The 21,435-nt window shown below is 40.8% G+C and overlaps 1 protein-coding gene across 1 annotated transcript in view; it reads right to left on the minus strand.

Annotated features, from left to right (window-relative positions):
• celf1 (cugbp, Elav-like family member 1) overlaps window positions 1-21,435 on the minus strand; it is a 205,465-nt gene that overhangs the window by 16,749 nt on the left and 167,281 nt on the right. The window contains exons 9-12 of the mRNA XM_034184315.1: window positions 19,609-19,731; window positions 18,576-18,689; window positions 10,322-10,504; window positions 6,852-6,995 (exon numbers count right to left, since the gene is read on the minus strand). Of these exons, the coding sequence (XP_034040206.1) occupies window positions 6,852-6,995; window positions 10,322-10,504; window positions 18,576-18,689; window positions 19,609-19,731 (564 nt within the window). The remainder of the gene's footprint in view (window positions 1-6,851; window positions 6,996-10,321; window positions 10,505-18,575; window positions 18,690-19,608; window positions 19,732-21,435) is intronic.

Raw genomic sequence — 21,435 nt, forward strand, 5'->3', positions numbered from 1 at the left:
TCTCAATGTGCCGAAAAAGTGCAGATGTCCACGTCTTCCGCAATTCCTGTGGAAGTCAGACGACGTCCCGGATCAACACAGCATCCAGTGTGGAAATGAACGGCACATTTCACTGTTACAGGAGTTTTTGTCATGGAAAGAGGAGCGGAGGAATTCCGCGCGTCGCGGAAAAAACTCACGCATGTGCACGAAGGTTCAAGCTTGGCTGATGCAATCACACGTGATTCAAATCCATATGGTTTTTGCAAAAAATAAAAAGGTCGGATACTTTTCTAACAGACCTCGTATGTGTGAAACATCTTCTTCCCTTGATTTTTTTTTCTTCCCCAAGTCTGGAATTTGCTTCAAGTGTGCTGAAAAATCTGAACTATTGTGGTGGATTTTGGAGAGAACAATGTGTGTCAGGAAGCTAGCTTTGGAAAGCTAACAATTTAGCTCCTTTGTTTCAGTTGTTTGACTACTGACGTTCAAATCACTGGAGGTGGAGAAATAAAAAGAAAACAGTTCAGCGACTTTATTTTTTAATTTTTTTCACCTGTAAGACACAAATCTGTCGCCTCGGGTTTTTGTGTCTTTACTGTTGCGTGTGCATATTCCACACTACTGGATGATGAAGAAAGGCAAAATTAGCCTGTCATAGCGGCTGTGGTGTCTGTAATGAAATGCATTTTGTTGCGTTAGATGGTGCATTACATATGTACAGTGAGGCAGGCAAATAAGTATTTGAGCCACTGTCAATTTGGCAAGTACAAAGAATGTAGAGGTCTGTAATTTTTATCGCAGGTACACTTCAACTGTGAGAGACAGAATCTAAAAAAAAAGAATAATTCAGAAAATCACACTGTATGATTTTTAAATAATTAATCTGCATTTTATTGCATGAAATAAGTATTTGAAACAATAGAAAAGCAGGCCTTAATATTTGGTACAGAATCCCTTGTTTGTAATTACAGAAGTCAGATGTTTCCTGTAGTTCTTGACCAAGTTTGCACACTGCAGCAGGGATTTTGGTCCACTCAGTGCTTAATTTGTAAAGTGGGAGGTCCCGGAGCACAGAGGATGGGTGGCTCCGGTGCAGGAAAAAAAAAAAGAAGGGCGGGGGGGGGGGCTTGCGAACAACGCTGTGCACCACACCGAAAATAAACTGGGCATGTATTGTGGGTCTAATAACACTAGTCACACCAAATCCGGATTGAGTACAAATTCCTGATGTACAGTGGTCCCTCGTTTATCGCGGGAGTTACGTTCTCCGCGTTCACACCGGGCGCGACGCGAGTGACTGCAGCCACAGGTTTCCATGTAATCCCTATGTAAGGATGCGTTTTGGCGCCAAACCATGCAGTGCGACACGATGGACGCGAGTGAAGCGACGCGAGTGAAGCGATTTTGTTTGTTATTGCGTCGTGTTGCCCTCCTCCCCAAGTTGAAAAATCTGAACTTTTTCGTCTCGTCGCGCCGTGATGACCAATCAGGGACTGAATATGTAGTGATGTGGAGATGTCTGGAGTTTGACTGAGGATGTGAACATGTCCTGTCTCTGGTAGCAGCCTGTGAGCAGGACATATGTCTCTTTTGCCCTTTATTTCACAATTATGAGTTTTTAGAGCGAGCAGCACCACCACAGCAGGGGGAGCGGAGTTTTTATTTTTATTTTACGTGCGCACGCGAGGGAATCATCCATGGAGATTATTTTACTTATTAACTACACAGATGTATAATAAAACAAATGGTGACTGGTTTCTAAAGACAATTATGACAGTTTTTTGGGGGAAGAGCCAGCTGCAGCAAGCAGCGGAGTTTTTTTTTTTTTTTTTTATTGTTTACATGTGCGCACGTGAACGGGACAGTTGGTCCTCAAACTGGGTCCCGCAGAGGCGGAAGGACCGCTGAAAGCGGCCGTCATCCAGACGCAGCTCCTGCAGCAAATAATGATACTCTCTGTATTGGGAGCTTTTCACAACAGCTCGCTCCGTGTGATCAAGGTCCGTCATGATGACTTGACGCCAAGCAGAATGGAAGCTCCTCCTATTTGATGACGCCCGGTGTGAACACGGCATTAAATCCGCGAAGTAGCGCTATTTTTTACACTTATTATAGATGTTTTAAGGCTGTAAAACCCCTCACTACACACTTTTCTCAAACAGGCATTAACATTTTCTCACTTTTCTCTCTTGTGTAAACACTCTCTTTTGTCTTCTGTGCGAGAAGATTATAAACAGACACACACAGAACACAATGCGCGGCTCTCCCTTCACTCACTGCCTCCGGGGGTACGGATGCGGGACCTGCAAAGAATCCAAGTCCTCTCTCGGTGGCCACGGAGCTCTGCGGCTACGGTCAACATCCGGATCAAAACAGTGAGCGTAGCCTCTGGACCTGTTGCCAGATTTGGCGCAATTCCGCACAGCAGACAGGAGGGCGGCGGTGTGATTGGCAGTGAGAACAATCGTGGTGATTTTTTTTTTTATATTTTGGTAGTCAAGAGAGGTGGCAGATCACGGGTCCAGTATAAATAGCTGGCGGAGCCAACGTCAGAGGTTCGGGAGCGCGCTACGGCTTGCTCCCCCTCAAATTAAGCCCTGGGTCCACTCATCCATACAGATCTTCTCCAGATCTTTCAGGTTTGGAGTTTCAGCTCCCTCCAAAGATTTTCTATTGAGTTCAGGTCTGGAGACTGGCCAGGCCACTCCAGGACCTTGAAATGCTTCTTATGGAGCCCCTCCTTAGTTGCTGGCTGTGTGTTTGGGGTCATTGTCATGCTGGAAGACCAAGCCACGACCCATCTTCAATGCTCTTACTGAGGGAAGGAGGTTGTTTGCCAAAATCTCACGATACATGACCCCATCCAGCCTCCCTTCAATACGGTGCAGTTGTTCTGTCCCCTTTGCAGAAAAGCACCTCCAAAAATGATGTTTCCACCCCCATGCTATACGGTTGGGACAGTGTTCTTGGGGTTGTCCTCATCCTCCAAACACAGCAAATGGAGTTGATACCAAAAAGCTCTATTTTGGTCTCATTTGGCCACATGACCTTCTCCCATGCCTCCTCTGGATTATCTAGATGGTCACTGCTGAACTTCAAATGGGCCTGGGCATGTTCTGGCGTGAGGCAGGGGGACCTTGATGCCCTGCAGGATTTTAAACCATGACGGTGTGTGTTACTAATGTAATCTTTGTGAATGTGGTCCCAGCTCTCTTCAGGTCATTGACCAGGTTCACCCATGGAGTTCTGGCCTTTCTCAGAATCATCCTTACCCCATGAGGTGAGATCTTACATGGAGCCCCAGACCAAGGAAGATTGACAGTCATTTTGTGTTTCTTCCATTTTCTAATAATTACGCCAACAGTTGTGTTCTCAACCAAGCTACTTGTCTATTGTCCTGTAGTCCATCCCAGCCTTGTGCAGGTCTACAATTTTGTCCCTGATGTCCTTAGACAGCTCTTTGTTCTTGGCCATGGCAGACAGATGTCTTTTATACAGGTAACAAGTTCAAACAGGTGCCATTAATACAGGTAAAGAGTGCAGAATAGGAAGGCTTCTTAAAGAAAAACTAACAGGTCTGTGAAGTGTACCTACAATAAAAAATTACAGACCTCTCCATCCTTTGTAAGTGGGAAAACTTGCAAAATCTTTTTTTCTTTCTTTTTATATATATAAAAGAAGAAAGAATATATAGTAATGGTAAATGCCACACTGGCAGAACCACTTATGAAAATAATACACATATATGGAATTTATTCTTGAAGGACAGAAGGTATGTAGTGTGTGAGTGAATGTGGTGTGTGTGTAACCCCCATCCGCCCTTCCTGATCAGCCTACAACATCCTACTCAAAGCCGACTGACAACTTCTATCAGGAGGGACCGACCACCAAAACAACACAAAGACAGACAAAAACGAGAGATGAGTGGTGAAAGCAATAACTTGCAAAATTGACAGTGGATCAAATACTTATTTGCCTCAAATACAATTCGCACATGTGGAAATGCAACATTAGTACAGACTTTCAGCTTTATTTGAATGGGTAAAAATACTGCTTTGACATTTCAGGAATTGTGGTAAGTAATTGGACAAATTAAATATAAGGATGACTGTGTATACCTCACATCTACTTTTCTTGAGACAAGTCAGTAGATGGATACATGTGCATTCCCATGCCAATGAATATGTCCTACACTTCATTTACATCATTCATTTGCTATACCCTCTTAATCCAATCAAGGGTCACAGCAGGCTGAAGCCGACCCCAGCATTCATAGGGCGAGAGGTGGGGTACACCCTCGACAGGATGTCAAACTATCGCAGGGCTCATTTACATCAGTCCTTAAGAAACACAGATAGTACCGGGCACAACAGCTGGTTTTTCAATTGTGTTATAAATCAAGCAGACCCCATTCCTTAAAAGTTATATGCTTTCACCTCTCCCTAAACTAACTCACTCTTAGCCAGTCTGTGGCATGTTTAGTGTATCTCAAGTAAAAAGGTGGAAAAACACCCTTTAAAACTAACTCAGCTGTTTGGAAAGACTGGTTTGAAGGAGAGTCTGATGTAGCTAGAACAACCACAAATACTGCGCAAAACTGAGTAATTTGACATTCAATCACAAAATGCTGCATGATCAAAAAAGAAAGGGACAAAAAGTAAAGAAGGGTAAAGCCCTGATGACTTCTTCCACTGCAACTCAGTCATCCATTAAGAACTTACTTTATAACGCAACTAACCAAACAACAATCTACCAATCAGCTCTCAAGGGCATGAAAATAACCAACAGCATCACATTCGTGCTTGCAAAAGGCATGCACAATTAGCAACCATGGATTCATGAAAGTAGGAATCACATTGGACAAACATTATACAATGCCACTGCTGGGACAGGCTCCTGCCCCCACCCCCCAACCCCTTCGCTGTAGTAATTGGGTTTAGAAAATGAATGGATGGATGGATTTCACCAGAATTGCACTGTGTTCTGTATGGTGGTGTTGTGTGCTTCTGCCTCCAAGGCAACACCAAATGTCTCTTCAGACTCTGAGAGATGGGGCCATACCTTCCACGTGCATTGGCTCTCAAGTCTGCGGTGGCAGCAATGCCATACATCTTCCCCGTTCCTGAGAGAGAAATGACGACGATTCTGCCTGTCCCAACTAACCCTCAACTCTCCATGGCACAGCCGCAACATATGTCCCTTCTGTTCCTGGTCTGATTCTTTATCTGATGCTGGAGCAGCCAAAGATCGAGCCTGATAAAATAAAAGAGTGCATGTCAGCATACATGACAGCAGCACATGCAGTTTCCAGTTTGACCGCAGTGGTAGTCTCCACCAGATAGTCACCTGCTCCTGCCTGAGCAGTGTCTGCTATACTGCTGTCTCTTGTTCCTGTTCACCTCAAGACTCTTTCCTGAAATGGATAGCCAGACAACCCCTCGATGTCTCTGCTCTGCTGTGGCCTCCCATTAGGTGTCTGAACTCTGGTGCACTTCCTGGCTGTTCTCCAGATGTCTCTGCTGTGCCACAGCGTCCCAACCACCCACCATGTATGTGTGCCTAACTGTGAACTCCAGGCCACTTCCCCTGATGTTTCAGTGTGGGCCCGAGTGTTGGGGTGTCAGTTAGTTGTTATTCATGACACATTAAGCCTCCTCAAGCCACCTCAAGTCTACCCTGTCACGGCAAGCCTCAAAACCACATCAGATCATCACACAACAGCAGGTATTGCATTACCTCAAGTCTCCACGCCACACCAGAGCAACATTGTCATTATGTCTCTTTATGCCACCCCAAGTCTTCATGCCAAACTTCCATCTCCTCCCCAAGAGAACTGAACTATTCTCACATTAAACAGTTTGACTTTATCCACCATGCTTTGTGTGTGTTCTTGCATTTGCTTTCAAATTTTAACAATAACATTTTAATTTCTTCACATCAAGTTCTGTTTGGTTTTACAAATTTGGGAGAAATGTTATGCTCATGAAGAGCTCCGTATTTGTCACAGCTTAATACTCAATATTTAAGCAACTCTGCAAGAAGTGTCAACTAAACAAATGGGTGGCTGTACATGCAGCTGCCCGTCACCACAAGACTAAGTATCAGCAGCACAGAGATGTTTCAAGCCTGTTACATGGTTCAGATAAAAATCGTGTTGAAAGGTCTCATTGTTCATCTGTAAAACCACATCTCCAGAATTATGCCTCAGACTGAGTGAGTTGTAGCTATCACTAATGTTTATACAACACAATACTGTCATGATCCATTGTTCCTGATGGTCTGTTTTCTTGGGCTGGCTAATTAAGGACAACTGTGGCAGCCTGTATATTTGACATCACCTCCATCAAGCATACAGTATACCTACCACAGCTGTACAGTCCACCTTATTGTTCTATTTTATTATGTGGTACATGTTGCCCCTTCATCTTGTGTTTAATAATTCCTTGTCAGCTGTGTTGTTCCCTTCAGTGAGACCATTATCCCTGTGTACTCGAGGTCTTCAAAGCAGTCCACTAGCTACTATCTGCACTCACCTGGTCTCCACGTTTCTCCAGGGTGTCCTCCTGTGTGTCTTTGGCAAATCACCTCTGCACCCTCACAGCTTTAGTATTCCACCTTACAATAAAGCACTGTTGTTTGTATCTTTTTGCATCCTAAATTTGAGCCCTAAACTCTTGTTTCATTTTACAACAAACACCTAAAGACAACTTCTTCTTGCTGCTACACTTATATGATCAACTATCAAACACTCCTTCCTGAAGGTTATTTAGATTGACTTAAGTGAAGCAACCAAAAAAAAAAAAAAAAAAAAAAAAATCACAGCAAAACCCATGGCTAACTTTATGACCATTGGAGGTGCGCAAACTCACCAAAGCACTTGCTCAGATTTGTATGTTTGTCGATGAAGACTTTCGCAGATATGATGTTTCCAAAGGGCATGAACATCTGAAGAAGGTCCTGGTCTCCAAACTCCTGCGGCAGGTGGTAAATGAACAAGTTGGCACCCTCTGGACCTGTCAATCAATCAATCAATCAATCAATCATTAAGGTTTATTAATCACAGAAATCATAGATATGGTATCAAGGACTGGAATGTGGAAGGACAGATGGTAGTTGATTTTGCAATAAGGATGGAAATGGCTGTGGTGAACACCCACTTTAACAAAAGGGAGGAGCATAGGGTGACATAAGAATGGAGGAAGTCCACCTGAAACACAGGTGAACTACATTGTTTGTAGGAGATGCAAGCTAAAAAAAAAACTAGAGACGGTAAGGTGGTGGGAGGAGAGTGTGTAGTTAGACAGCATAGGATAGTGGTTTGTAGGATGACTTTAGAGGTGAAGAAGAGGAAGAGAGTCAGAGCTCAACAAAGGATCCGATGGTGGAAGCCGAAGGACGACGACTGTTGTGTGAAATTCAGTGAGCAGGTGAGAGAGGCACTGGTTGGAGGAGAAGCCATTTTGGACAAATGGACAACTACAGATGTGGTGAGGGAGAAAGCTCAGAAGGTACTGGGTATGACATCTGGAGAGTGGAAGGAAGACAAGGAGACTTGGTAGTGGAATGAAGATGTCCAGAAAAGCATAAGGAGAAAGATGGTGGTGAAAAGGTTCTGGGATAGTCAGAGATGAAGAAAGTAGACAGGAGTACAAGGAGATGTGGCATAAGGCAAAGACAGAAGTAGCAAAAGCTGTACAAGAAGTTGAATAATAAGGAAAGAGAAAACAACTTGTGCTGATTTGCCAGACAAAGGGACCGACTTGGAAAGGATGTGCAGCAAGTTAGGGTGGTAAAAGATGCAGATGGTAATGTGCTGACAAGTGAGGAGAGTGTGTTGAGAAGGTGGAGGGAATATTTTGAGGAACTGATGAATGAAGAAAATGAGAGACAGAAAAGGCTGGATGATGTAGAGAATAAATCAGGAAGTGCAAGACATTAGTAAGGATGAAGTGAGGGCAGCTATGAAGAGGATAAAGAGTGGAAAGGCAGTTGGATCAGATGACATTCCTTACGTATACTCTACTGTTCATTATTTTTACCATATCTGTCTTACTGTGTGGAAGTATGGGTAACCAACTACAAAAGCACCCTGCAGGCACTATGCATACTACAGAAAAGAGCAATAAGGATAATAAATAAAGTGGGATACACAGAATATACCAACTCACTATTTGTTAAATCAAACGTCTTGAAGGTTATGGATTTGGTCAAATTTAAAACATCACAAATCATTTACAAAGCCAGAAACAATTTACTGCCGAAAAAAATACAAAATCTATTTATAGAAAGAGAAGTTGGCTATAATTTGAGAGGAGAATTTCAGAACTTCAAAAAGAATAGAAGTCAGATTTGTAAGAGAAGGATGTGCATATTAATCTGTGGGGTGGATTTGTGGAACAGTTTGGAGCTGGAGCTCAAACAGAGCACCAATATAAATCATTTTAAAAGAATGTACAAAAAAATCTATCTTAAGTGCTTATGGTGTTCACTAAAGTATTTAAAATGGTAAAAGAAACTGACGTGGACCAGTTCCGGTGATTAATTGTGATTCTTTTGGTATTTCTGTTTGTAGTCTGACAGGAAGGTTTTATTTTTAATATTGACATGGTATAAATAGGTTAGGGCATTTAAAAGCTAGATAGCTTCAGCCTTGACCTTTTTCAATCAGCTACATGTTTTGTTTTGTTTTAGTATATTCATTATGTGTTTTTTTTTTATTTTTATTTTATTTTATCTATTCATTCAGTTATTTTCTGTCATTGCATAAATGTGCTGATTGAAATAAATAAATCAAATCAAATATTCAAGTGTAAGCATGGAAATGTTTAGGAGATATGGCAGGGGCGTTTCTAACCAGACCGTTTAATAAAATTTTGGAAAGTGAAGATGGGGAGGTGATGGTCTATTGATTAAGCGTTGGGCTTGAGACCAGAGGATCCTCAGTTCAAATCCCAGCCTAACCGGAAACTCACTAAGGGCCCTTGGGCAAGGTCCTTAATCCTTTAGTTGCTCCTGGTGTGGCTGCAGCCTGACATTGGAGTGAATGTGAGGTACTGATGTGTAAAGCATTTTGAGTGTCTGATGCAGATGGAAAAGCGCTATATAGATGCAGTCCATTTGTCATGCCTGAGGAGTAGAGACGAAGTATGCTGGTTCCTGTTTTTAAGAACAAAGGTGATGTGCAGAGCTGCAGTAACTACAGAGGCATAAAACTGATCAGCCACAGCATGACATTATACGAAAAAGTAGTAGAACCTTGGCTTAGAAAACAGGCGAAGATCTGTGTGCAGTAAAATGGTTTCATGCCGACAAAGAGCACTGCAGATGCAATGTTTACTCTGAGAATACTGATGGAGAAGTACAGAGAAGGTCAAAAGGAGTTACATTGTGTGTTTGTGGATTTAGAGAAAGCTTATGATAGGATGCCAAGAAGAGTTGTGGTATTGTATGATAAAGTCTGGAGTGGCAGAGAACTCAAGAGGGTAGAGCAGGACATGTACAAGGATGTGGATGTGTTCGAATTCAGGGGCTGCATTGTTCTCAGGCTGCATCTATTGGCTGCATACGTCATAAGTGGTGCAACTAAGGTGGCCCATTTCAGAGGCTCCTTGGAATGCATTCAATCTGTGCAGCCTTCTTTCCCCCAAAAAACAAAGAATACAGATGTGTATCCTTCGTGGACCAGACAATCTAATGAGTCAATGCACATTTTTTTTCAAGCCATAACAGCTGTTAAATGAAAAACAAGCAAAATGACACTTTTGAGCTCCATATCTGCAACTATAAATACATAATGCTTATAAGTAAAGTATAAATAAGCACTGAAAAAATGATTATTAACTACAGGTTATAGCCACAATGCTAGCTTGACAAGGTTGCCAGGCAACATCAGTAGGGGCAGGAAAAGCTAATGACACAAACGCAAAATTCTCCTTGGGCTAGACCATATCATTTCCAAAACTTTGGTTCAGCCTCAATTGTCTCTCATGAAGGTTGGATCTTCATGGGGCACAGCTTTAGAAAGTATGCAGAACCTGAATTGGGACACAGTGTTTGGCAAGACAAATAGCATAAAGTTGATTTCAAGTGTTACTTTATTTCCAAGGGATTAAGGCACATCATACTTTAAAGAAAGGAAAGGAAAGGGGATAGTACATTATGGTAAATCAGCTAACAGTTGACTATCCTATAAGCCATAGTTCTGACTACTACTGAGTAACTGTGAATGATTCGAGTGAGAGGAGTCACCAAGATGCACTTGATATGACAACTCCTTTTTAAATGACATCTTCATTTCATTCTCTTTATTCACATTTTCCTCTTAGTCCAGAGAGCCCACCTTCCTTCTGGCTGCCTGCTGCTGAGATGCTCTGCTGGGACATCAGACTTTGATTGTACAAACTAGGAAGGGCAGCGGCGTACTGCTGGATGCCCGAGTAGGCCTGGCTGAGAGCTTCCATGGTACTTCCTGAGCCATTAGACAGGCCGCCAGTGCCAATGCTGCCATTCAGTGCTGCCATGCCTAAGTAAAAGACAAAAAAGAACAAGGAAAAAAAAGGTATGCATTTCTCATTGAAAATTTCCATGACACTGACAGCCACTCTAAAATACGTCAAACACGTATGTTAGAGTGGCTCCATATTTCCACCAATTTCCAATCCATACATATGTCCTCTGAAACTATTGCAATGACAAGGCCAACTGTTTGTGCTCTATGGATATATTCTTAAAGTTTAAATAAAGGATAATTCAAAAATTGTGGTTGATGATGAGTTTAATATGAAACGATGGTTTAGAATATTAAAGGATTATTAACCAAGCAAGCAAGGTTAATAATTTGTTTATGAAATGGCTATATATATATTTTTTTTTTTTTATAACAGCTGAGTGGATTTTTGTCATTTGATTGGTGCTTTGTATGTCACATGACATGAATTAATTCATCCCTTTAGTGTTGAATTGCATTCAGAGTGCAGCTTGGTTCCATTTAGAGTGCAAATTTGGTTTCATACGTTTGGTACCATTGCACTCTCACGTGCACGCGCACAACCTTGTGCACACACGCACATGTGATAACGCATACACACGTGTGCGCATGCTCGTGCACGCGCGCACACACGCACCCATGCTCGAGCACGCGCACAAGTATGAGTGCACGTGAGCGTGTGCATGTGTGCGCATGCGTGAGCGTGTGTGCGCGTGCACGAGCATGGGTGCGTGTGTGCACACAAAATACACAAAACCAATCCACTGTGCTGCCTGGAGGCTGTTAGCAGGAAGAGAGAACAAAAGCTGGACTCATTTCTGACGTGATTTATTTATTTATTTATTTATTTATTGCTACACTGAGGACGTATACAGTCTTATTTTTGTTGTTCACGCACGCACAAGCGCCGACCAGGTTGCGTGTGTGTGCGCGCGGGGGGGACACAACTCTCCTGAGACATAATTTGAGCTAACTGACACTGCTAATTCTTGTAAGATACACACACACACACACACACACACACAAAACAAAACCACTGTGCTGCCTGTTAGCAGGAAGAGAAAGAAAACCTGGACTCATGTCTGACGTGACTTTTTTTTTTTTGCTGCACTGAAGAGGTACAGCTGGACCAAGCCGGTTGTGTAGGCGCGCGCACGGGACAGCGACATGATGATTTGATTGAGTTAACTGACGCTGCTACACACACACACACGTGCGCACACACACACACACACACACACACACACACACACACACACACACACACACACACACACACACACACACACACCAGTGGTGGGCACACTTCCGATAATCCGATAACAGATTAATTATCGAAGATAATGTTTTCATTATCGGATTATCTTTTTAGATAACTTTAAAAACCATTATCGGACCAATTATCTTCCGATTAATTTTTGTCCGATAACTTTTAGACCGATAAACAAAGTAAACAAAGCTGAACAGCGACAAGCATTTTTAAAATTTAAAATCAGTTCAGCACCTACTTGTTAAAAGTTGTGTAACAAATGGAGAGTTATACCCTCTGCTAACAGAAGAGAGCTACTTCTATGAAAAGCGTCTCTATCCTCTGTAGACAAAGGAGAAATATCCAAAAAAAAAAAAAAAAATTTTCTTTAACACCATACCGATATGCTGGAAATATCATCTAAGTCATCCAGAGGCATACATTTTTAACCTGTGGTTCAAATTTTAACCAAAATCATTTTGGACAAGTTATTTAAAATTACTGTCATGTCTGAAGTTTTATAAAGTGAAAATATCAGATATATGTTTTAGTTTTAAAGTAATGTGCTAATTTTTAAGGTTTTGTGAGCACACGACAGGACAATTGCATTTCAGACACTCTGTTCAGGCTCCACGGACAACAGCATTAAACTCTAGTGCCTAAAACTCTCGTGAATATATTCTCTGGGTTTATAGACGTTGTTACTGTATTTGCATTTGTTAAATTCCACACAGTTTAAATGTAGCAGACAGGGATTATCTGGAATTTTGTTTTCAAGGCCTCTACTGCCATCTACTGGCCAGTAGTGTTCATGGCAGTATTCGCCCTACTACTACTAGTACTAAGCGTCTGAGCACCAAATCAACTTTTTGGCTTTGCAAATGGCTTTTTTTTTTTTTTTTTTTTTTTTTACAAATGAAGTTTAAAAACAAAACAAAACAACAGCAAAAAATAAAATAAAATAAAATAACATTACAAGACAGCTCTGCGGTGTTTGCACAGGCACAGTGCAAGCTTTTAGATGCTTTTAACAGGTTTGATTTTCATTGGACCATGCGATCGGTGATCAGGAGGTGGTCCTGAGATGCTAAACGCAGCTTGTTACTCCATGTACACTACACGATGCAGGACGCGCGATTAACCTGAAACTCGGTCCAAAAAAATTCCTGCATGAAAAATCATATCGCACAGTGTAAAGCACATTTTACAACATCATAAAACGTGCGCACATTCTCTCCACATGCAAAACATTTTGCGATGACACTTCCAGGGCTCCGTAAAAATGCCTGTTTTTACAAATAAAAAAAAGGAATATTTTACAAAAGCACCTTTATCTGTAAACACCAACACACAACAGACATCACATTAATGTGTTGGTTTACATAATGAATGACTGAACCAATCAGTGTTTAGCAGAGGCACTTTTACCCATAATCCTTTGTGATCTGTCTGTGTTTGTTACAAAATCTCAGAATTAGTGCATTATTCAACATTAAAAGATATATGCTATATTTTAACTTTGTACAAATGACAGAATTGACATTAATGGAGTTATTATATCGGTATTAATGTTATTTATAAATCAAAACCATAAGTCAGCATGACTTTATTTTTCAAGACCTCCGCCTGACCGGAGCGTTGTGATTGATAGAGAGTTGGCTTTATGGCTGCTCTCAGAGTGCCTCTGTGCTGGGAGCTCTGTAGTAAACAAGCGCTTCCAGCAGGGGCAGAATGTTCAAAGACGAAAGTGTGGTCTCACTGTTTGGGTCTGTTGTTACTTTTAATATTACTAGAAGCTATTGTGGCATTAAAACTTAAATTTGTTTTATTAGTAGTTGTCAATGTACCAGAGACAATATTGGAATTTATCTGTTATCGGTTATCTGTAACTTCCGATAAATTTTTGGGTGGTTTGTATTATCTTATTGTTTTATCTTTATCGAAGATAACTTTTCAGTTATCTGATTATCTGTTATCGAAGTTAATTTTTTGGTTATCTGTGCCCACCACTGACACACACACACACACACACACACACACACACACACACACACACACACACACACACACACACACACACACACACACACACACACACACACACAATCCAGAGCTGCTAACATGAAACGCTGATGTGATTTTTGGCTGGACTGAAGAACTACACAAAGTCTCTTTTTTTTTTTAATGAAAGTCCAAAGTCAGTGCACAGCATCACTGGACTACACGTCACAGTGGAACACCAAAATGTAAGTCCCTTTTCTGTTGTTTATGAATTAATAAAATATCAAATGACGATCTATTTTAGCTGTAATTAATGTTTTTACATTCTTTCAATGGTACGAATATTTAATTCGGTGAAAGTTCATTTCTAAACTGGACGCTGTCTTGATCTGGTATGTCCTCTGACTAGCACAGGAATTGTGAAAAGACGTGGACATCAGCACTTTTTCCGGCACATTCCACCGTTACAGGAGTTTTTTTTTCATGGAAAAGGACGGCTTTCAGACGGATTCTGGCTGCTTTTCTGTCGTGTGAATATCCAAGAAATTGAGCTTGAGCTGGACAAGCCCCAACATGTCCTGTGAGGCTTCATCACGGCGTTTCTTTGCGCCGAGCGGCTGCACCACGACGCGCCGAACTCCTCTGCACGTCTGTCTTAATGTGCCGGAAAAAGTGCTGATGTGCACGTCTTTTCACAATTCCTGTGCTAGTCAGAGGACATACCGGATCAAGACAGCGTCCAGTTTAGAAATGAACGGCACATTTCACTGTTACAGGAGTTTTTGTCATGGAAAGAGGAAGAAAGGCGGAGGAATTCTGCGCGTCACGGCGGAGCTGCATGGCGAAAAGAAACGCCATGATGAAGCCTCACAGGACATGTTCTGGCATGTTCAGCTCATGCACAATCACAATCAGATATTCACACGACTGGAAAGCAACCGGAATCCGTCTGAAATCCAACTTTAAGTCGTCCTGTGAGACCAACACCGAGGTGGTTTTGTCCCGCGTAATGAACGGCTCCGTGGCGCGTCCCTCGGCTTCTTTTTCCATGAAAAAAAAAAACTCCTGTAACGGTGGAATAACCGTATATATATATATATATATATATATATATATATATATATATATACATACAGTGAGGAAAATAAGTATTTGAACACCCTGTGGTTTTGCAAGTTCTCTCACTTAGAAATCACGGAGGGGTCTGAAATTTTCATCTTACGTGCATGTCCACTGTGAGAGACATAATCTAAAACAAAAAAATAGAAGCACTCAGAGAGTGCAAACCTCCGCCAAGGCCATAGGGTCACTGACCCTAAAGAGACTCCCTCCTTGGCACAGTGATCTATTCAACAATTCAGTGTTACAACCAAAACTATGACACATACACTTTTCTTTCCTGTATATTTGACATCCTTGCCCATGAAAACATACCATTAGAACTTGGAATCACTTTTATGTCTATTAGTTGAAAAGTTATTGTATAAAAACGATTTTTCAGTAATGGCGGTTTTCTTCTGGATCTAGCTCCGTAACATTTGAAGCTACATTAAATCTGATGACACCTTACTGAATCAGTACAGATTCAGCTACAATTTGGTGTTAGTTGTGCATCTCTAGCTTCATTGGTCACCTCACACTGACACATTTTCTATTTTCCCTATATTTTTGCATATTCTGGATCACCAGATCCGGAATCCGGATCCGATCATCACCAAACTTTGTTGTTTGATAGAACATTTGACTATGTTACACCTTAATTTTTTTCAAGCCTTTCTGCCTTTTGTTGTGAAAATTGTGATGATATCTTGTGTTTCTTCCACTTTCTAATAAATAATCATAACAGTTCTTGTCTTCTACCAAGCTGCTTGCCTGTTATCCTGTAGTCCATTCCAGCCTTGTGCAGGTCTACAGTTTTGTCCCTGGTGTCCTAAGACAGCTCTTTGGTCTTGGCTATGGTGGACAGGTTGGAGTGTGATTGAGTGTGTGAACAGGTGTCTTTTATACAGGTAACAAGTTCAAACAGGTGCAATTAATACAGGTAAAGAGTGCAGAATAAGAGGGCTTCTTAAAGAAAAATTAACAGGTCTGTGAGAGCCAGAATTCTTGCTGGTTGGTAGGTGGTCAAATACTTATTTGCAGCAGTAACATACAAATAAATTATTTAAAAAAATCATACATTGTGATTTCCGGATTTTTTTTGTCTCTCACAGTGGACATGCACCTAAGATGAAAATTTCAGAACCCTCCAGCTCCCCAGCTCTGCCGGGCTTGGACCCCTAATAATAATAATAATAATAATTCAGGCTTCTGTATATAATTTTTTCCATGATGCCCTCCCAGTGAAAAATAATCTCCTCAACATGATAAATTAAATAAAAACATAAAAGCCAGGGCGGGTTGCATAAGTAATCGCTCCCTTTAGTGCAACACAAGTAAATCCTAACTTCAGCCAGTTTTCTTGAGACAAGACAGGGGATGGAGACATGAACATTTCCAAGTCACTGAATATGTCTTGAACTTCACTGACATTAATTATTAAGAAATACAAACAGTATGGTACTGTATAGTAAATCTGTCTGGAGGAGGCATTTCTGAAAAACTGACTGACTGATGAAGGAAGCCACCAAGTCACCCGGACAACAGCTGAAGAAGCTATAGGATTTTGTAGCTGCAACTGAAGAAACTGTGTATAGTGCAATTTTGCATCACCAGTTTGTTTTTTTTATTGAGGATTTATTTCATTCATTTAAAAGAAAAACAGAAAAACAAAATTAACAAAACATTACAAACCACTGAACGAAAAGGAGCAGTTTGGAAGAACAAGTCTTATATATTCTGCCCCTTTTTTACAATACAATCTGGCAAAGCATCATCAATCGACATCATTGCATTTCTATGACTTTGTCACATGCCACCGACTTCTTTCCTAATTTTAACCATTATTTAAAAGACTACATCCCTAATAGATTACATTTTAAACTTCAAACATTGTAAACATTATTAACAGATTACATTTTTGGCTTTGTCACCGCCCACTGACTTATTTCATAGTTTCATACTTACGAAATACATCAAGTTTAATACATTTTTTAAATAATTTAAGCGACCTTGATTCTTTGATTTCTTTGTTGAGGTTGTTCCATAATTTTACACCATTCACTGCAATACTCCATTCCTTTATCTTGGTTCTGAATCTTGGTTTTTTAAAGACTTCTATGCCCTTCAAATTATAACTACTTACTCTTTTTTCAAACATATTTTGAATGTTTATTGGTAAGGTATTGTTATTTGCTTGGTACATTATTTGTAGTAATTTCAAATCAACTAAATCATGAAATTTAAGTACCCTATACTTAATGAACAATACTTAATGAACAATGGATTAGATGGATCTCTAAATCGACTGTTGCCAATCACTTTTAAAGGTCTTTTCTGCAAAATAAATAAAGGCTGTGTATAAGTTGTACATGTTGATCCCCAGATTTCTACACAATAAGTCAAATATGGAACAATCAATGAATTGTACAATGTTAATAATCCATAACTATTTAATGAATATTTAACTTTATGCAAAACAGCAATGGCTTTCGCTATCTTTCCTTTTATGTAATTTATGTGTGACTTCCATGTAAAATCTTCATCAATCATAACTCCTAAAAATTTTGTTTCTTTTACCCTTTGAATGTCCATTCCATCTATTTTTTTTAACTGTCATTAAACAATATGAAATTTGTTTTATTAAGATTAAGTGACAATCTGTTTATATCAAACCAATATTTCACTTTTTCCAACTCTGTATTTATCACTTGTGCTACTTCCTGTATATCTGATCCAGAGTAAAATAATGTTGTATCGTCAGCAAATAAAATGCTACCAAGTACATTAGATATATTCACAAAATCATTGATATACAAAATAAACAGTTTGGGTCCAAGTACCAACCCTTGTGTTCAAGGAGTTATACACACAGTGGAGCAGAAAAGGATTTTCATACAAAACAGATCAAATCTTGAAGGAAATACATCTCTATACCACTTCATGAACGGCAGCAACTGCCCACCTGAGAAATATGTCTGAAGCCGCCACTGATTACCTCAATTACTTTTTCACATTCAATGGGTTTACTTTTGCTCATCATCCCAGAACAAAGACTCCAAAATGAAACTAATTTCTCCACCTCTCCAACAACTGTCTCAATTTCACATTCAGTGTAATTGCATGTCTTCTTCAGCTGATTTTTTTTCTTTCCCTGTTGTGTGAAAACAGACCCATCTTTAATGTGGCTGACACAGACAGATTTTCCACACAAATGATCATTTTAGGGAGTGTTCACATCCAGTCATGGCTAAAGATGGGAGTGGACAACACGCGCATGATGACCGAGGCTTAAAAAGCAGAATCATGGATTCACTCAGTGAGTTCAGAAGGTTCTGGGTTCAAATCCCACCCCTGCAACATTTCTCCATCTAATGTGGAGTTGCGTCAGGAAGGGCATCCGGCGTAAAACTTGTGCCAATTCAACATGCAGATCCACCTTGGATTTGCTGTGGCGACCCCGAGTGCAAACAAGGGAGCAGCCGAAGGGACTTACTTTACTCACATCCAGTCATGGCTAAAGATGGGAGTGGACAACACACACGTGATGACTGAGGCATAAAAAGCAGAATCATGGATTCACTCAGTGAAAGCAAAGTGTCTGCACATTTCTGCCTTTGTGCATATACTGAAATCAGTAATCATTCTATACACATTTTCATGAATGAGACCTCTGGTCTGTATTAAAGCATATAAAAAAAATTCTCCTTAATTCTTTTAACCTACACAGTGGATTGAAGTAATTTTCAGGGATGGTACCTGCCAAAGAGCTCATGTTAAGTCCAGCTCCACCACCTGCAGCCATTGATTGCAGAGCTCCAAGTGAAGCTATGGGGTTGACTGAGGAGTTGCTGCCTGAGGTTGGAGAGGAGGCTGAAGAGAAAACATCTACCGTTAATGTGAGATCAAGGAGCACGAATGGAAAATATTACATACAGTCATAGATTTTCACACTTTTCCAAAGTGATTTACAATTACAACTGGTGACTTCAACATGATAAGTATACCTTATCATCACATGTCATGACATGTAATAAGATATTTATCACATATTACAACAAAAATAAAGAACAAGAACCATATAACTATCTTCAACTCCATTTGTCAAACTCCACCGGAGAAAGAACAAGGAGCCTTCTCCTTCTTGGTTCCGCTCAGCTATTCAGTGAACAAGTTTACATTACTCTCCGTTTTCCTGGTGGTGGTCTTGTTCTTATGTCTCTCTATAAAGTCATGAGTGTCCTCTTCGCTAATGTCTTTGTGTCTCACAACTTCATTATGAGACTCAAGTTGTAGAATTCTCCCTGCTAGGGAGGCTAAAACTCTCTCACCTTGATTAGACATCTTGGTTGAATGAAATGATCTGGATCGTGTATCAGGATCATGCACTTGTCACCAGGGTAACACAAAATGGGGGGTTGTCATTGGTGGGGCTGAGAAATGGTGGCTCCTGATTGGATGAAAAGCGGGGCAATAAAAAGCCTGGTATTTTCAATGTCTTTTTTTTTTGTATCACCCTGTTTTAAGATTTGCATTGCCTTGATTTTATTTACACAGTTTCCAGGGCAGTAAAATTGAAAGGAAAAGTGTATGATTTATCAGCCCTATTTTTTTTTTTTTTTTTTTTGTATCTCATGAGGGCTGGCTTACGACTATAGGGCAGATTTTTGTTGTAATATGTGATAAACTGACTTTCTACACACCATTTAAGGGTAGTATTTTAATATTCCAACATGCACCACTCTCTACGACTGATATTACATCAACTATTGTCAAGGATTACTACGTTTACCTGAGCTGCTTAGTGCATTTAGAGGGCTACTACATGTCGTCATAGCACTGGACCCACTGGGTGTGGCCTGTGTGGCCGTGGCCACTGCAGCTAAGGCAGCAAGGTTCTGGATGGCATTTAGACCTGAAAAAGGCAAAGACAATGGTGCATTCAGTGACACAGACATGTCATCAACAGAGAGGTGATGTTCTATTGCACATCAGCTAAACACTGTTCAGTTAAGTTTGCACAACATACATCGGGGGTGGGCAACTTGTTCCAGAAAGGGCCAAGAGTGTGCAGGTTTTCTTTGCAGCCACTGATTCCAACAGGTGATTTCACTGATTAACATCATTTTGAGCAGATGGAATCAGTTAATCAGTGAAATCACCTGGTGGAGTCAGTGGCTGCAAAGAAAACCTGCACGCTCTTGGCACTTTCTGGAACAAGTTGCCCACCCCTGACATACATATAAGTAGAATGGCAGAAAGCCAGCACATACAACCCCAATTCCAATTAAATTGGGACATTGTATAAAATGTAAATAAAATCAGAATACAATGATTTGCAAATCCTCTTCAACCTATATTCAACTGAATACACCACAAAGACAAGATATTTAATGTTCAAACTGATGGACCTTTTTCAGTTTGTGCAAATATTTGCTCATTTTGAAATGGATGCCTGCAACACATTTCAAAAAATCTGGGACAGGGGCAACAAAAGACTGGGAAAGTTGACGAATGCTCCATGAACACCTGTTAGGAACATTACACAGGTGAACAGGTTAAGTGGAAACAGGTGAGTGTCATGATTGGGTATAAAAGGAGCATCCCCAAACGGCAAAGATGAGGCGAGGATCAAGACTTTGTGAACAACTGCGTGAAAAAAATAGTCCAACAGTTTAAGAACAATGTTTCACAACATTCAATTGCAAAGAATTTAGGTATTCCATCATCTACAGTCCATAATATAATCAGAATATTCAGAGAATCTGGAGAACTTTCTACATGTAAGTGGCAAGGTTGAAAACCAACACTGAATGCCTGTGACCTTCGATCCCTCAGGCGGCACTGCATTAAAAACCGACATCATTGTGTAAAGGAGCTTACCGCGTGGGCTCAGGAACACTTCAGAAAACCACAGTTAACACAGTTCATCGCTATATCTACAAGTGCAGGTTAAAACTCTACCATGCAAAGTGAAAGCCATACATCAACAACATCCAGAAACACTGCCGCCTTCTCTGGACCCAAGCTCATTTGAAATGGACAGACGCAAAGTGGAAAAGTGTGCTGTGGTCTGATGAGTCCACATTTCAAATTGTTTTTGGAAATCATGGACGTCGTGTCTTCTGGACAAAAGGGGAAAAAGACCATCCAGACTGTTACCAGTGCAAAGTTCAAAAGCAAGCATCTGTGATGGTATGGGGGTGTGTTAGTGCCCATGGCATGGACAACTTACACATCTGTGATGGCACCATCAATGCTGAAAGGTACATCCAGGTTTTGCCGCAACACATGCTGCCATCCAAGCAACGTCTTTTTCAGGGACGTCCCTGCTTATTTCAGCAAGACAATGCCAAGCCACATCCTGCACGTGTGACAACAGCGTGGCTTCATAGTAAAAGAGTGCGGGTACTAGAATGGCCTGCCTGCAGTCCAGACCTGTCGCCCATTGAAAATGTGTGGTGCATTATGAAGCGCAAAATACGACAACGGAGACCCCGGACTGTTGAACAACTGAAGTCATACATCAAGTGATAAAAATGATAGAAACGGAGGAGTGGGGTACAATTAGTTTAACCTAACAGCTAACGTTACCTTATTGAGCCAGCTGCAGCACCAT

This window comes from Thalassophryne amazonica, chromosome 2 (assembly GCF_902500255.1).
Source record: "Thalassophryne amazonica chromosome 2, fThaAma1.1, whole genome shotgun sequence".
Taxonomy (NCBI): domain Eukaryota; kingdom Metazoa; phylum Chordata; class Actinopteri; order Batrachoidiformes; family Batrachoididae; genus Thalassophryne; species Thalassophryne amazonica.